The 16,617-nt window shown below is 44.0% G+C and overlaps 1 protein-coding gene across 1 annotated transcript; it reads right to left on the bottom strand.

Annotated features, from left to right (window-relative positions):
• Positions 1-6,283: 6,283 nt before the first annotated feature.
• On the bottom strand, positions 6,284-7,258 carry LOC123989274. The gene is made up of 2 exons (XM_046290000.1): positions 6,812-7,258; positions 6,284-6,739 (listed from the first exon to the last, which is right to left on the bottom strand). Exons 1-2 carry the CDS (start codon positions 7,256-7,258, stop codon positions 6,284-6,286), a joined length of 903 nt encoding a protein of 300 aa, XP_046145956.1.
• Positions 7,259-16,617: the final 9,359 nt, after the last annotated feature.

The raw sequence follows: 16,617 nt of genomic DNA on the forward strand, positions 1-16,617 counted from the left end.
CACAGGTGATTATTAACATTGCTCTTTTATGTACAGCGTAGCACCGATGATAATTGATCTGTTTAAATATATTTAGACGATAAAATTTGTCTAAATTAAATTAGATTAAGTTCATAAATAATTTCATCGATTTTGAAATGAATCCAATAATACCGCAAGATTTCAAATAAATTGAAACCCAAGTGACGGCACGAAACGCTATGTCAAGTGTAAACGCATGAACCTTTCCTTCGATGCAACGGCAAAGAATCGGCAAATTTTTCGGATGGGTCCGTTGCCTCCGCTCCTTTGGAACTGCACGCAGCAAAACGAAACTCCTCGCCTGTAGTGGCTCAGTCTTATTGCCGAACCTTTTCTATCAAGAAATGAAGAAATGTTGTCCGAGCCGCAGCACGCCGCGGCCGTGGCATGCAACGAGGCAACGCCCGCCTCTTCAAAAAGGTTCGCAACGGTGATACGATACGGGCGTTTGATACAAGTGGATACTCGACTTAAGGAATCGGGTCTAATTGGTCGGAGCTAGATGGGCCAGGCTAGGCACGCACACTTATACAGTTGAGTCACACGCATTCTCGCTATTCGCTTTCTAGGTTACAACTACTAGTAGAAATGAAGTGTGTCGCATGTCAGAGAAAAAGGACGGTACGCGTCGAAATGAAGTGAGACGAAGCGAAGCAGCTCTTGCATTGGCGTAGATGTTGGCTCTTGTAGACGTTAGCTGTTGGATAGAAGTTGAAAATTTTAAATCGTCGCTGATTGTCTACCTATTAACATATTAACATCATATTTTAGTAATTAATATAAAACATTAACATTAATAATGAAATAACTTTCACATTTTCTTTATAAGTCTTCCACAATTTTGTTGTTGTTAATTCTTACTGCTCTTGCCGTTCCTCTTGCTGTTCCTCTTGCTGTTCCTCTTGCTGTTTCTCTTGCTGTTCCTCTTGCTTTCCCTCGCTGTATATCAATACATTGTAATTATATATTTTATCTTGCATAAATATAAATACTTTATTCAATACGGAACGAACTAATTTTTAAATTATTTTACCTTATTAATCTTGAATACTGCTGCTGCTGCTGCTGTTGCTATCACTATCACTGCTATCACTGCTGCAACTGCTAGCGTTCATTGGACGTGCATCAGCAATTTCCTCCATTATATTCTCCATGGCGTTGTCTCTTTCGAGGTATTGCTCTTCAATTTTCTGTATGTGCTTGCAGAATCCTACCCAGTCCTCTGTTGTTACGTCATCAATTGCTTTTTCAGTTAAATTTATTAATTCGGTGGCTGTAAGTGTGGACGTATTATTCTCTCGAATAATCCTCTTCACTTTAGCCCATGCCAATTCAATGGGATTTAATTCACATATATAAGGTGGCAATCTAAGGACATTATGTCCATGTCTTTTAAACAATTCGTCCACCTTATAAGTTTTATCCAGACTTTTATTCCTTTGGATTAATTCCACCAGTTGAATTTTTTCATGGTGGCTGTGTGTTGGATATTATTCTCTTCTAACCACTTTATAATGTCTGATTTTTTTTCGTATGCGGTTGGTAGTTTATTTATTGTACCGTGTGGTACGGAGCATTATCCATTATAATGACTAATTGAGAGGGGATGTTAGGTAGCAATTTTTGGCTTACCCATTTCTCAAAATTGAGGGCATTCATCTGCCCGTGGTAGTCCCCCGTTTTACTGCAAGCTTTAAAAATCAAGACAGAACTGTTGTGGGAAGAACTGTTGTTTTTTAATACGCCAATTTCTTCATTGCTTTACCAGCATTTGCTAAATGATAATGTGTTATCGACCCAAGTTTCATCTAAATATATTATATTTCTTCCTTATCTCCTGTAGGAATCAATCGCTCTTAAATATTTGTCGCGCCATGCAACAATGTTTGATTTCTCTACTAAAATCTTTCTCGCGTTTGTAGATTTTTTCCATCTATATCCCATTTTATGTAACAGTCGTTGTAATGTCCGAAGTTTCCATGGAAAAGGAAGTTGTTCCCGTATAGCGACCAGCAGTTTCGGGCAAGTTGGAATTATCTTCCTTGCATAAAAATCGTGGATAATGCTCCGTATTATCAATTTCTCATCGTCGGTACAATCAAACGTTCCCACAGTGCGAAGCTTTTTGTTTTGCGATGACGATGAGGATGATGAGTTTTCACCTTTAATGCGAAACAAAGTTGCGCGTAACACACCGGTATAATTACAGACTCTTGCTGAAGATTGTCGAATATCAAAACACAGTTGTTTATTGCGAGCCTCTTCATCGCACTTCTCGGCGATTCTCTTAATCAATTTACGAGCCTCGCTTCGCACTGTCTGTCCTTTCTTACGATTTTCCATACTGATTCTACTTATTTAATTTCTAATGACTAATAACTATAGAATAAAAAAACACACAAAATGCTATATAAAAATAGAAAATGACTAATAACTATAGAATAAAAAAACACACAAAATACTATAAATATTAAGAAAAAAATAGAACACAACTAACACGTGTAATGTCGTGAAGTTCTCCCTCTCACTGAGTTCTCCGCGTAGCTTTTTGTATGATTGAATCTAAGTTGTTAGTTAGGTATAGGTTCTTACTTACCTTTCGCTGGGCGAGGATACCTGTAGAAATGAGTCGTCCTGGTGATTGGAGACAGTAGGGTAGACGCTTAATTGAAGTTCACACACTTCCGAGCACAACAAATGTTTATTGGTTTTACGTACAATTCTTAACTTGCGCGTGTTTTACAAATGACGATTTGCTCTGTCGGGTCTCTGGGTCCCGTAGCAGAGTTGTATTTTGCGGATTTCTGTACGCGTGTTAGAATTAAATCCGGATTCGCGTTAACGGACTGGCCGATTCTGAACGAATTTTACGGAATGTGATCGGGTCACGATGACTTTTGAGTCTGCACAAACTTATACTGGTTCTGCGCGATAATTGATCTGGTCTGGTTCTGTACTATAATTGATCTGATCGCGGGCGGCTTGGTCGCGTTATTATATATTGATTAATGAGGTCGACTTTTGATTTGGCAATTCGGGTGAACCACCTCGTCCGGATCGTCAGCGTTCTCGCCGTACGACGACCCGGCTGAGTTGCTCACTCAGAATTTTTGCGGAGCGATGAATTTGGATGGTGCAATAGAAGTTCAAAGAATTTGGATAGCGAAATATAAGTTTAAAGAATTTGGGTGGCGAAATAGAAGTTTTAAAGAATGCGTCACAGGACGTGACACACGAAAGGAAAAACCAAAAAAAGAAATTAAATAGTTAGAAACACTTTGAGAAATCGTATGATGTGGACACTCGCCTAACAAGTGTCAAAATGCTACGACTATGTCAAGTTATGTCAAGCTGTGCCACGTGCTGAAGCTATACAAGGGTTCGAGGTGGGGATTAGGCAGAGCGAGTGACGCCTAGAGTTTCAACTTAGTAGACGCATACAGTGAAGGGAGAGCGGTTCCCTCAGAAGGCGACTCGTATATTATGTTAGGGATTGTAGGTTCGTGTGGTATGCGGTTGAGGACTAAAATCCAAACATTACTGTTTTCAATAACTAGTTTATTCAAGAAAATAAAGATTTGATTCTATTCTATATTCTATTCTATTGCTAATTGAGGCTATCCGGGCACTCAGTCCTTGGGGACCATTGTACCCGGGCCGCTAGGCAGCCTCCTTACTGGCTGTGCCTTGACAGCTGGGCTTCTGTTGCAAAATTTAGAAGCGCCGGCACCAGGCCAGCCGAAATGCTTAATGATGAGGGTTCCGAGGTCCCCAGGATTGATCCTCTTAGGGCCCTTAGTTCCCTACATGTTAGAAGTGCGTGGAGAGGTGTCTCATCTTCCTCTTCACACCTCGGGCATGTCGACTCCTCTGCGAGTCCCATGCGTACGAGGTGTTTCCTCGTGTACCTGTGTCCTATCAGTAGGCCCACGAACATGCGCAGTTGCGCCCTGTCCAGGTGGGTTAAAGTGTCCCCCAGCTTTTGTGACGGTCCCTCAAGTAGGGCCCTTGTGTGTCTCATGCCGTTAGCGTTATGCCAGTGCCTGGTGAATTCCTGGTTTAACCAGTCCTTAGCCAGGCCTTTCAACGCATAGGTTGAGACGCCAATGGGGTACTCATGGCATGGCTGGGAGCTTATCGCCCCCAGTCGTGCCAGTTCGTTATCCCTCTCATTGCCTGGGATACCAGCATGACCTGGTACCCTTAGCAGCTTAACTCTGTTATTCAGAGATAGCTGTCTCAGTGTCAGTGCACAGTCCCTGACTAGCTTCGACCCAACTTCCACTTTGTGGAGGAGGTCTTAGCGCGGCCAGGCTGTCACTGCAAATATAGATGTGTTTTCCTGAGTGGGCCCTTTCCAAATTGTATTTGGCGCAAGCCCAGATGGGAAACACTTCTGCTTGGAAGATCGTAACGTGGTGGCCCAGCTTGTGGGTCATTTCGACCTTTGGGCTCTCCCCCGCTACCCCGGCTCCGGTGCCAGATCCGGTCTTGGAGCCGACTGTGAACCAGACCAGTCCCCCCGGAGTCAGGATGCCGTTAGTGTCTTCCAGCCATTTCTCCTTTTCTGGGATGATTAAGTCGCATTCCCGTCTGAAGCGGTACTCTGTCTTGCAGCGGTCTCCACCGTGGGTCAGAATTAGCTCCGATCCCCGATCCCTTAAGATCTCGGTGTGCCCACCGCTCGCCTGGTACCATTCTTCAGCTTGATGCAGGCGGATGGCCGCTCTCCAAGCCGTTGCCATCACTACTAGATGGGGTGGTTTGATGTCGAACAGTGCACCCATTGCCATAGTGGCCGTGGTGGGGAGCGCACCTGTTATCCCCAGCAACGCTATTCGGTAAATTCTTTCTAATGTCCTTTTGTGTGCTCCCCACTACATGGATGTCCACCACATAATCGAGGCGTATGTTATAATAGGTTCAAGGATGGCCTGGTATATCCACCTGACCATCCTTGGTTTGAGTCCCCATGTGGGGCCAAACATTCTGTGGCAGACCCAGTAGGTGCTAATTGCTTTCTGGGTCTGTTTGTTCACATGGTTCTTCCAGGTGAGTTTTTTATCTAGTGTTACACCAAGATATTTTACCTCATCTGTGAGTTGTAGTTGCGTCCCAAAAAGATGAGGAGCCTTAAAGTAAAAGCGTCTTCTTTTTGTAAATAGGACCAATTCCGTTTTGCTCGGATTTACCGAGAGCGAGTGTGATCGACACCAGGATTCCACGAGTGCGATAGCCTTTTGCAACCGCCTCGCTAAATCTAGCGGGTATCTGCCTCTGACCGTGATCGTAAGATCGTCGGCGTAACCCTGGACGTCAAAGCCTTCTGTTGTGAGTATGCGTATGAGTTCGTCAACCACGAGGGTCCACAGCAGGGGGGACAGGACTCCTCCCTGCGGGCGGTCCCTCGCGACGTCGGCCCTCACCGTATCCTCTCCCAGGCTTGTTGTGACTATTCTGTTCTTCAGCATATTGTGGATCCATCTTACGACGGAGTCCTTAATATTGTATCTCATCGCGGCTTCCTGTATAGTATCGTGAGGGGTGTTGTCGAACGCCCCCTCGATCTGAAGAAGATGCAGAGAGCAGATTCACCGTTCGACAGTGCACCTTCGATAGAACCTACCAGGTTGTGAAGTGCCGTCTCGGTGGATTTGCCGTTTTGGTACGCGTGTTGAGAGGGGTGCAGCGGTTTGCTAGCCAATACCTCGTCTCTGATGTACCTATCAACCAGCGTTTTAAGCAAGAAATGGGTGAGGCTGATGGGTCTGTACAACTTGGCAAGGTCATAGTTGTTCTTTCCTGGTTTCGGGATGAACACTACCTTGGAGTATCTCCAGGCTTTGGGTACATAGCCCTTCGCTAGGCAGGATTTGAAGATCTGGCCCAGGCGCCTGTACAGGTCCTCCCCACCCTCTTGAAGGAGTGCTGGGAAGATCCCGTCAATGCCTGGGCTCTTGAATCTTTTGAAGGAGCCGATGGCACACCTCACCCTGTCCGTGTTTATCACCTTTTCAGCTATTTCCCAGTCCGCTGGAACAGAGTCGGTGCGTGCGGTATTGCTGCGGCACCGCTCCCGATCCTCTGTTACTGAGCCTGGGAAATGTATTTGAATAAGGTGTTCTAGTGTTTTTTTGTGGATGTTCGTCAGACTTCCTAACGGAAGTCTGAGACGATCCAACCTCGGTGAGGGGTCCATCATGAAGACCTTCCTTAACCTGGCAACTACAGGGAGTGCCTCGGTTTCTTTGCAGAAGGTCTTCTAGGCCGTCCTCTTGCTGGATCGTATTAACTTTTTGTAAGCTTGCTGAGACTTTTTATAGTTGTCCCAAGCTAGCTCCGAGTTGGCCTTAATGGCTTTATTCAGTAGTTTGCGGGTGTCCTTCCTGGCTTGGTCCAATTTCTTGTTCCACCAGGGACTACTTTTGCTACTGTTTCCGATTCTGGTCGGGCAGGCAGCTCCGTAGGCTTGAGTAATGGCGGAGCTCAGATGCTCCACCGCTTGCTCAATTTCGCCTACGGTCCTGGGACGCTGACAGTTCCCCTTTAGCCTCCCTTCCAGGCCCTCTCTATAGAGTGCCCAGATGGTGGCCTTTGGGTTACTGTAAGCCTCTCCAGTGCCGCCCTCCCTGTCGCCTTTTAGTTCGAAAGTGATAAGGCGGTGGTCCGAGAGTGAGCTCTCGTCCCGTACCTTCCAGTGTTTAATGACGTGTGTCACCTTGGCGGAGCCCAGGGTCAGATCAATCACCACCTATCTGCGGGAGGTGACAAATGTGGGGGAGGAGCCTACGTTAAGGATCTCCAAGCCCGTGGTGGCGAAGTATTCCAGCACTGCTGTGCCTCTACCGATGGTGTTTGTGCTGCCCCATACGGTGTGGTGCGAGTTGGCATCGCACCCGATCACCAGATGCAGACCATTGACAGCACAGTGATCTATCAGGACCCTGAGTTCCCTCGCGGGTGGAGGGTCCTCGGAGTCGTACGGCAGGTACGCCGAGCATACCACCTGCTCTGACATATTCCCCCCGAGGTTAAGTTTAACCTTAACCGCTGAAAGATCAGTTGTACAGAATTCATTGAGTTTCAGGGCCGCTATCTCCTTTTTAACGAAGATACAGGCCCTGGGCCTTGTGGATGTGGCATCATAGTAGAGTGAGCCACACCCCGTGTTTAGCCCTCCTACACGTTCCTTGTGGATCCAAGGTTCCTGTATGAGGGCTATATCTGTCTGCCCCATCGTTAGGCGCCACAGGAGGAGGTCCGTTGCCGCCTTGCAATGTTGCAAATTGATCTGCGAGAATCTGGTACCATCTGGCACCATGTTGGTGTCAGATGTGGTCCAGTCTCACTTGGTTGAAGTAGGTGCGTTATGCTCCCCGCCGGGGCCCATCCCTCTTCTACCCTGATACCGGCCTTCAGGGTGTGTTGGCTCCCCTTTTGCATACCCAGAAGCCCGGTCCGTTTCGTCGCCTCCGCCGTGGTCGGTCTTCCCCTTGACATTGCTGCCTTGGGGATGCTCCCACTAGACGGAGGTTGCGTTCCGGCGGCCTTCGGTCCTTGGGAGGATCCGGCGGCCGCCGTCCCTGGGTTGCAGCCCCTGGGTGGGGTGGGTGGGAGGATGTCGGCGCAGGGGGCGAGGGTCTCCGTGGGCGCCTTTGCTAGCGCCCTGGGCTCCCCTTCTCCTCCCTCCACACCGCTGGCCCCCGCCTTCCCTTCCTCCATCACCAGGGCTGTTGGTCCCGGTTTGTTCCCGGCGACCGTGTCAGGGTTCTTCTTGTCCTCCGTGGTCCCGCCAGGTCCCTCTCTAAAGAGTGCCCTGCGCAGTCCCACGTGGCCCTCTGAACCCTGCCTTTTGATGAGGCTGTATGATGCAGGGTCAACCCCCTGGACCAGAGTTACCGAATTCGGCCCCTCCCTCCTGCTCCACACTCTCCAAAGGTTCGTGCGGAGCCCGGGGTTCTGACCCTCCATCATTTTTAGAATGTCCTCCGTCGCCACCGGAGGGCCGGGGATGACCGTGACCCTCCATTTAAGCTTTGGGAGGCGCCGGCCATCCAGCACTTGGAGGGCCGCCCCCTCCCAAGGCCTGATTGTGGTGGCAGTGGCCCTCAGCCATTCCACCGCTCCGGTGTCCGCGCAGGTCACCAGTAGCAGGCCCCCTCCGAACCGGCACTCGTCGAAGCGCGGCATGGTCTTCCCTTTTTGGAGCCCACACAACGCTCCCACAACCGCCTGCTGGATGGCGAAAGCCTGCGCCTAAGTGAGGGTTGACTCCGGGTAGTTGGCCGGCGCGATTGCCAGCCTCCTCTCCGCCGTCAGCGCCTCACTGAAGCTTTTTGGCGAAGGAAAGATCCATTGTCTTTTCTTCGCGCAAGGCTGAGTGTTAGGGGAGACGGATGGTCGGGTCCTTTTGAGCCCCTTACCCTCCGCCCCCTTGTCGCCCACCTGCGACGTCACTGCGCGGGGTTTCCCGGTAACCGGGCCGGCCCTCGCGGCGGCCGTCGCAGGGGCCATCTCAGCCTTGCTTGTGGTCTCAGCGGTGGCGGTCTCGTCGGAAGTCCCCGCCAGTGTTAAGAGCTCCATGCGGGCCTCCTTCTTTCTGGCTGCTCCGCTGAGCTTTACCCTCCTTCGTGCTTCCGGGTTCGGTCGTGGGACTCCCCGCTGGTCGGCCCCGGTCGCGCCGGAGGAAGGCTCCTCATTGAGGGTAAGCAAGTCTAGAGCCGGCAAGGTTGTAACCTCGCCTGCCACAGACATACTCACCCCAGAACCGCCAGTCGGCGGTGTTTCGGAGGCGGTCCCCAAGATTGGGTCCCTTCCTTCCTCAACCAGCCCGCTTCCGGGTGCGTTCATGTTGGTGTTTGTTGTTTTTGTATTCGTGTCCGTGTTCGTGTCCGTGTTTGTGTCCGTGTTTGTGTCCGTATTTGTCTGAGTGTTATTATTTTTGTTTGAGTTTTTGTTTTTTTCTTCCACGTATGTCCCACGAGTAGTCGGGAAGTATGGGTGCACACCTGCAGAGCCCGCTTGCAGGGGAAAGGCTAGATACGATGGGGGGCGCCTGGTATCTTTTCTTATTAATCTTTAGCGGAATGTTACAATTGTGTCATCAATTTGGCAGTCGCACTTGTCTGAAGTTGGTAACAGTTCAATTCAGCCACCCTGAATATTTCAATAAAACAAGAATTCTCGTTTCCCCTCGGTAATGTGTTAATAGGAAGATCATTCAGTCCCTCCTTCCTCACCAAACCAAAGAAAACTAGACTTGCAGCATTTAACAAGAAAACAACTAGTTAAAAATCAATCAAATTTACACACTGAAAGTAATTGTTGAAGATTACTTACGTTCAGAGTCAATAAAAGCCTTAAAGACAAGCACTTGAAGGCTTGGAAATGTATTCATGATGAAATGATTACTGGATAACGAAAACGGCTCGGTTTATAAAGCACCGAGAAAACATCCCCCTTCAATTCCTAAGATATCTAATACTCGACTTCCAGCATCTTGCTGCACATTCTAAGATTAATTTGTTGATTGTCTCACATGAATTTGCAAGATTTGTAAGAATTCGGAACCATACGGTAACATATCTCTTGCAAGATATACAAAAACAACCGTCGATCGGAATGCCAAAACATAAGGTGTAATTGTATGAATGAAAGAGAGTAGGAGAAAGGGCGAGGCAAAGAATAAATTATATCGATGTCTTAAAACTAAAAAGGAAGAGATTATACCACCAATCCGGTTATAATAGTCAAAATAAAATTCGTATTAATACACATTAGGCAAAATATAGTAAATTAAAAACCAAAAACGGACAGGCAACTCACATCGATTTCCTTTCCGAAGAAATAGCATAAGTCGAATAAATTGACGTTAGTCCAATTATCATCACATCTAGATTCGAAATCTCGGTGCCAATCAACCTGCTCCTGGCGCGCATCTTCAATATCTTTTTCCCCCGCACTAATCGTAGTGTAGCTAGGCTTGCGGCTTTAAACGAGAAAACGACTAGTTAAAAATAAACACAATTAACACACCAAGAGTAATTGTTGAAGACTACTTACGTTCAGAATCAATAAAGACCTTTAATGCCACCAGCTGTAGGGTGCCGACTTGTTTAGTAAATGGCTTCATTGTTAACAACGAAAGCACATCGGTAACGGGTTTATAGAGCATCGAGAAATCATCCCCTTCCAACCTTAAGAAATCCAACACTCGACTTCCAGCATCTCGCTGCAGATTCTGCAGCTGCAATTATTGTATGAATACCTAATGCTACTAATTCACCATCGATAATTGAATTTCGATAGTGTTACATGCGGAGTAGGCGTAGTGGTAGGTGACTACTCTGCAGTATGTTATGATCCGACGCAACGCTTAAACACCTTCTTTGTGAAGGAAAGATAATATAGGATTCGGAATCGGTCTAGACTTTATTGAGCAGGAGTATCGAAGGGAGCTCCAAAACAATAACCAAAATAGTGATGCAATAAAAGCTTTAATGATATGTTTAATGAGATACATAAAAAATACCGCTCGCGGCACGTTGTCTCTGTTGCTGGTTAATGCGTAGTAGACAAGAAGCGGTGGCGCCTCCGCCGCTCTCCAACCGCGTGACGTATAGGGGAAAAGCAGAATTCCCCAATAGACTTATACAAGCCTCTCGCTCGTTGGATACAAGGTTTGGAAAATACGCACTAAATAATTATCAAAATTGAATAAATAACTATTATATATTTTGCCAAAAGAAATGAATTGTTACAACATCGGATTGTTACACTTCCTGGACGGAACACAAGTATGAAAATATAATGCGTATTCAAAAGATATTACAATTTCCTTAACTATTGAGGACAGAGTATCCAGATTTTGGTTGGACTCACCGGATATTTAGACGAACAGAAACGGTTAACGAGTTTGATGGATCGCTCCCTTCTCTCTCTCTTCCTCTCGACGCACGGATGATGGAACAATGTTCTTGATAAATGAAACTATGGCTTTACACTAACAATAAGTCTAAATGTCTTTACACTAACAGTTCTAATTGCAAATGGTTTGAAACTTGAGTCTTTTTTAACGAAAAAACTGAGTCTTTTCGCGTGACATTTGGTTCTCACGAAACTCTGCTCGACGTATTTTGCAATACTAGGCGTTCCTCGGACAGAGAGACCGTGCACCTCGCGACTGTATGGCCGACTGTCCCGCTATTGTCCGTAATCGGTTTTTATTAGGGTCGAAAATGCTGATTTTGCATGGGTTGAGGAAAAGAGTTCACTAGTATATTGACCTGTTGGAATGTCTATGCATTGGCACATATTTTCGACGCAGCGTTTCGAGAAGAAGAGAGAATTTGTTAACGCTGGTGACTCTAAGGAGGTCAGTCAATGAACCGATTTTCTGATTGCTAACGCTTTCGTAACTTGAAATTGGAGACAATGGAATTTCTTTGTCGGGACGTAACAATAGCAAATGTCACTTTCTTTGATATACTGTGCAAATCCGCAGGCACGTTTATACCCCCATATTCACGAACTAATGCTACAAACTCTTTAAATTTTTGTTCCACTCAATAGAGTTTATCGTATAATGGATTATGCATTTCAATTATGCAATCATTTAAAATTAACATTTTCTCAAAAGTTCTTCTCATCATACATATACAGGGTGTAAAAAAATTAAATGTCACGACCTATATGGGGTGATTCTACACCTCTGGATCGGTGGAGATCTGTCAAAGAAAGCGACCGCAAAATTGACCTTGACGTATCGTATAGTGCTCATCGAGGGGATAAAAGTCTGAAAGGAACCATGAGCCGGAAATCAACCCTTCTCCTAGAAAAAAGCTGTCAAAGTTTCCATATACGTTAATGCATTAAACGTTGAGTCGCCCGGTACTCCTCTCCAGTGATCTTGGCGCGTCAGTCTCGTGTATCGCTCGAATTTCATGGTATAGGATAATTCATGAATTTCAATCACAATACCAGCATATAGGAAGGGTAAATTCTAAGAGAGCATATTTAAAAAGACAAAATAACTACTGCGTTTAAATGAAAATAAAAATGAATTTAATCGAAACATTCGTAATATAATATAATATGATACGTAATATTGAAGTATGATAAGTAATATAATATATAAATAACAATAATAAAAGTAATACAATAATAATAAAAATATAATATAAAATAATTATATAAAATAATAGTATATAATATAAGATAATAACAATAATAAGTAATATAATAATAAATATAATAAGATAATAAATATTTGATGCAGTCCTTTGCGTAATAATTAACTGATGCATTAACTGCATATCTGCGATGTGTTAACGAACTCTGAAATGATAAAACTAAACATTTATCTTGCGTTTATATTCGAAGTGCAAAACTTCAGTGAATTAAATTCATTTTTATGTTCTTTTACACGCAGTAGTTATTTTGTCTTTTTAAATATGCTCTCTTAGAATTTACCCTTCCTATATGCTGGCATTGTGATTGAAATTCAAGAATTGTCCTATACCATGAAATTCGAGCGATACACGAGACTGACGCGCCAAGATCACTGGAGAGGGGTACCGGGCGACTCAACGTTTAATGCATTAACGTATATGGAAACTTTGACGGCTTTTTTCTAGGAGAAGGGTTGATTTCCGGCACATGGTTCCTTTCAGACTTTTTATCCCCTCGATGAGCACTATACGATAAGCCAATAAAAAAGTTTGACCTTGAAATTAGGAGTCAAGGTCAATTTTGCGGTCGCTTTCTTTGACAGATCTCCACCGATCCAGAGGTGTAGAATCACCCCATATAGGTCGTGACATTTAATTTTTTTACACCCTGTACATGTATCTTTGTTAAAGAATTTAAGAACTTTTTCACCATATAACTTCTCAAATTCAATTTTTATATTGTTCTGTCGGAGCACCTCGGTCGGTGCGTGCGACGGTCGCGTATCCCTATCCTCCTTCGGGGAGACCAGGAGTACCGGACCTGGTCGCGCTAGATTACGGAGATTACGGCTATATAACTGATGCTGATGTATACCTCGTTATACGTGCCGCACACCACACTGCCGTCCGGCCCTAAGTTGATGGTCCACTGTCGACCATTGCGTAGAACCCTGTGTCGTTTTATATCGGCCCTCAGCCTTACAGTTGTTCCATCCGCCAGGGTGTGGATGATTGTGGTCGGAGGATTTCCTGTGCTGGCCGTACATACGGTCCCTAGCGGCGGTGGCTGGCTTTGTTCCGGCAGTGGTAGTTTGCACTGTTGTCCCTGGATGGCTGGCCGGTTAATATAAAAATAAAAAGTTAATATTGTCACATGCGCGTGTATCCCTTGAATCTTCAAAGAAGCTGCATTCGTTCTCTGCTGCGGCTGGAATCAGTGACCATGTTACTATGCTCAGCTCCAGATTGTTGTTACAGCTGTCTAATAATATGAGTTGTGGATAGAAATTGTTGTCGTCAAGTATATTTATGCCGATTTCCAGATGCTTCGTACAGGAATCCGTCCATGATCGTTATACAGGGTATTTCACCTAATTTGACCATTTTAAATATCTCGCTTATTTTTTATGATAGAAAACAGTATCACAGGAGGAAGATATTCGGTTCGAGGGGGCAAATGCGGTGATAGGCCAAATAATGTTCCCAAAGCCACTGCTTTCGAGATTTCAAGGTCATTAGAATATTTTTAAATGGGACTACATATTTTCATTACAACAGTCTTATAGTTCATAAGAAAACAAATTCAACGCTGTACAACATGTTGACCTTCCCGCCATCCTCAATGAGAAAATTACGTTTGTCAGGAAAGAAGGCAAAGGTAAGATTTGTATCTTTCAATGAAAAATATTTATTTCAGAAGGTGTTCAAAATGTGCACCATTAACTTCAATACACTTTTGGAAACGGCAAATGAAGGATTTTTTTACATTTTTAAGCACTTCTGTGGTAATTGATCTGCATTCGTGTAGAATCCTTTCTCGCATGTTTTCTGGCGTTGTGGGGATATCACTGTATACTGTATTTTTTAAGTGTCCCCACAGGAAAAAATCAAGCGGTGTAAGATCCGGCGATCGAGCTGGCCAACAAATTCTTGCACCCCGTCCTATCCAACGATTGGGAAACATTCTGTTCAATGCATTGCGTGCGACGAGTGCATTGTGAGCTGGACAACCGTCATGCTGAAACCATATTCTTGACATCTTCTAACAATGTGGATAATTCATTTGTTAAAAGATCCGAATGTTTCTGTCCATTTAATGTTCCTTCGATAAAGAATGGGCCAATAACTCGATCGTTAAAGATACCACTCCACACATTGACACTCCATGGACGTTGATTCGGAACTTGCCTCAACCAATTTGGATTTTCCACAGACCAATAATGCATATTATGTTTATTTATTTGTCCGATATTTGTAAACGAAGCCTCGTCAGTGCATAACACGTAATCAAAGAAATGTTGGTTATTCTGCAATTGCTCCAATGCCCAATTACAAAAGTCCTCGAACCGAATATCTTCCTCCTGTGATACTTTTTCCTATCATAAAAAATAAGCGAGATATTTAAAATGGTCAAATTAGGTGAAATACCCTGTATATATGGCGTAGATTCGTACTGTCTTGTTTGAACACGATCGAAAGGTTTGCATTGTCGCAAATTAGGTGTTAGAATGGCTACCACCAATTCGGCTATAACAGATAACATAAAATACACATTAATACAGATTAAATAAAATATAGTAAATTGAAAACAAAAACTGACATGCAACTCACATCAATCTCCTCTCCAAAGAGGTAACGTAGATGGAAGAGATTTATATTTGCGGCATACTTTTGTAGGTCCTCTTCAGCCCACATATCCGTTAAATTCTGTCGGAGAGCTGCCTACTCCCGACGAACGTTTATTACATCTCTTTTATACATCAGTCCTATATAATCCATAGCATTGGCTTTTGACAAAAAACAACTAATTAAAATCAAATAAAATTAACACACTGAGAGTAATTGTCGAAGACTACTTACGCTCTAAATTTAAGAATATTTGCACAGCAAGCAGTTACAACTTTGGAACACGGTTAAAGTTTTCCGTGGTGTAACGTCCCGTGATCTCACTCTTGCTGAGTTCAAGGTGTTACTTATATTATAGGTCTATCTCAACTAATCCTAACTCATGGCTAGAGGATTAGTGTGTTACGTCCTCGGATATAGGGGCGCTCGCTTAATCTAATTCGCGTTGTGGGTGCTACCGCTTAAAGCGCTGAAGCGCACTTTGATCTGATCTTTAAAGTTGATTTTGAAATTCCCTTCATTGCTCTTAAAGTTTTGGAATGATAAATAAGCAGTGGTTTTAATTTAAAGTCTCCATTAGCGTTACCACCCAGTAGAAGTGTTGAACGATCTTTTGCAGCTTTAAATCTCGGTGCTCGCTTTTGTTCACGGGACAAAAATGTCTTCCAAAAAAGGCTTGTTTCATCAAAATTGAAAACTAATTCAGGAGGATAATTCCCTCGTTCAATGATTGCTTTTAATGTCGCTGGAAATGCAGCAGCTGCTTTTGTATCTCCACTTGCCGCTTCTCCAGTAATCCGTATGTTATGAAGATTATTTCTGTTTTTAAATCAATGGAACCACCCTTGACTAGCTACAAAATGTTCACTGGTGTCGCCTTTTTCATTCTGAATATGGTTAAAAATTGTTCTCGCTTTTTCCATTATAATTGCTTGATCAATCCAGATGGAAAGTTGTTTTTCCATTTCCTCAATCACATTGCTTCTGAAACGGGTAATTTTTGTTGCAGAAGTCGTCGTGGTTGCAGTTGCTGATGATACAATTTTTCTTCTGTTTTTTAAAATTGTCCGTATTGTTGAAGTTGACAAATGTAATGCAGTGCCGACATCAGATTGCCGTTGGCCTGCGTCTAATCGCCTTAACACCTGCGTTTTAGTTTCCAGCGAAATGCTTTTTCTTGTCGCTTTACTGTTTTTTTCTTTGCAATCACCCATTGTAAGAATTAAGAATTGCCGAATTTATCAAAATAAAATAAAATATTATGTTTGTATCATTATACACCTAGTAAGGTTGATGGCCGCTTATAAATCAACTGTGACACAGGAAAAAGATGCTTTCGTACTATAATGCAATTTCGGGGAATACAGTTGGAACCTTTATTCTGGACAGACTAAGATAAGAGCATAGTGAAACAAAAGATACATAGTGTGCATGTATAGTCGCTGCATAATGCACACATATACGACAAGTACTACTACCGTGTGCGATTTCGGGGAATCCAAATACTACCGCGTAATACTGAAACAGCGTTAAGCGGAGCAGCATTAAGCGGCGTCTTACTGTATTCTTTTACAATGTTTCCGTCCTAAGGAAAATATAAAAGAAAATAATCAAATTAGTAGTACAGTAAGTCTGGGCTAGATGAAAAATATAAAAGAAATTACAATGAATTCGCCCTAAAAGAAAATATAATGAAAAATGTGGTTATTAGTACGCGACTTAAACTATAGGTACAGCCAACGCTCTGACCACTGTATCAATTACTTTAGATATTGAAAGCAATCAGATTTAGTGATTCGTG

This window comes from Osmia bicornis, unplaced genomic scaffold (genome assembly GCF_907164935.1).
Source record: "Osmia bicornis bicornis unplaced genomic scaffold, iOsmBic2.1, whole genome shotgun sequence".
NCBI lineage: Eukaryota > Metazoa > Arthropoda > Insecta > Hymenoptera > Megachilidae > Osmia > Osmia bicornis.

Excerpts from the sequence above, each read along its gene's own strand:
- LOC123989274 (XM_046290000.1), bottom strand. The coding sequence starts at position 7,258 with ATGGGGCAGACAGATATAGCCCTCATACAGGAACCTTGGATCCACAAG. Across the intron at positions 6,740-6,811 it reads CGGGCTTGGAGATCCTTAAC|GTGACACACGTCATTAAACA; the intron begins GTAGGCTCCTCC and ends GGCTCCGCCAAG.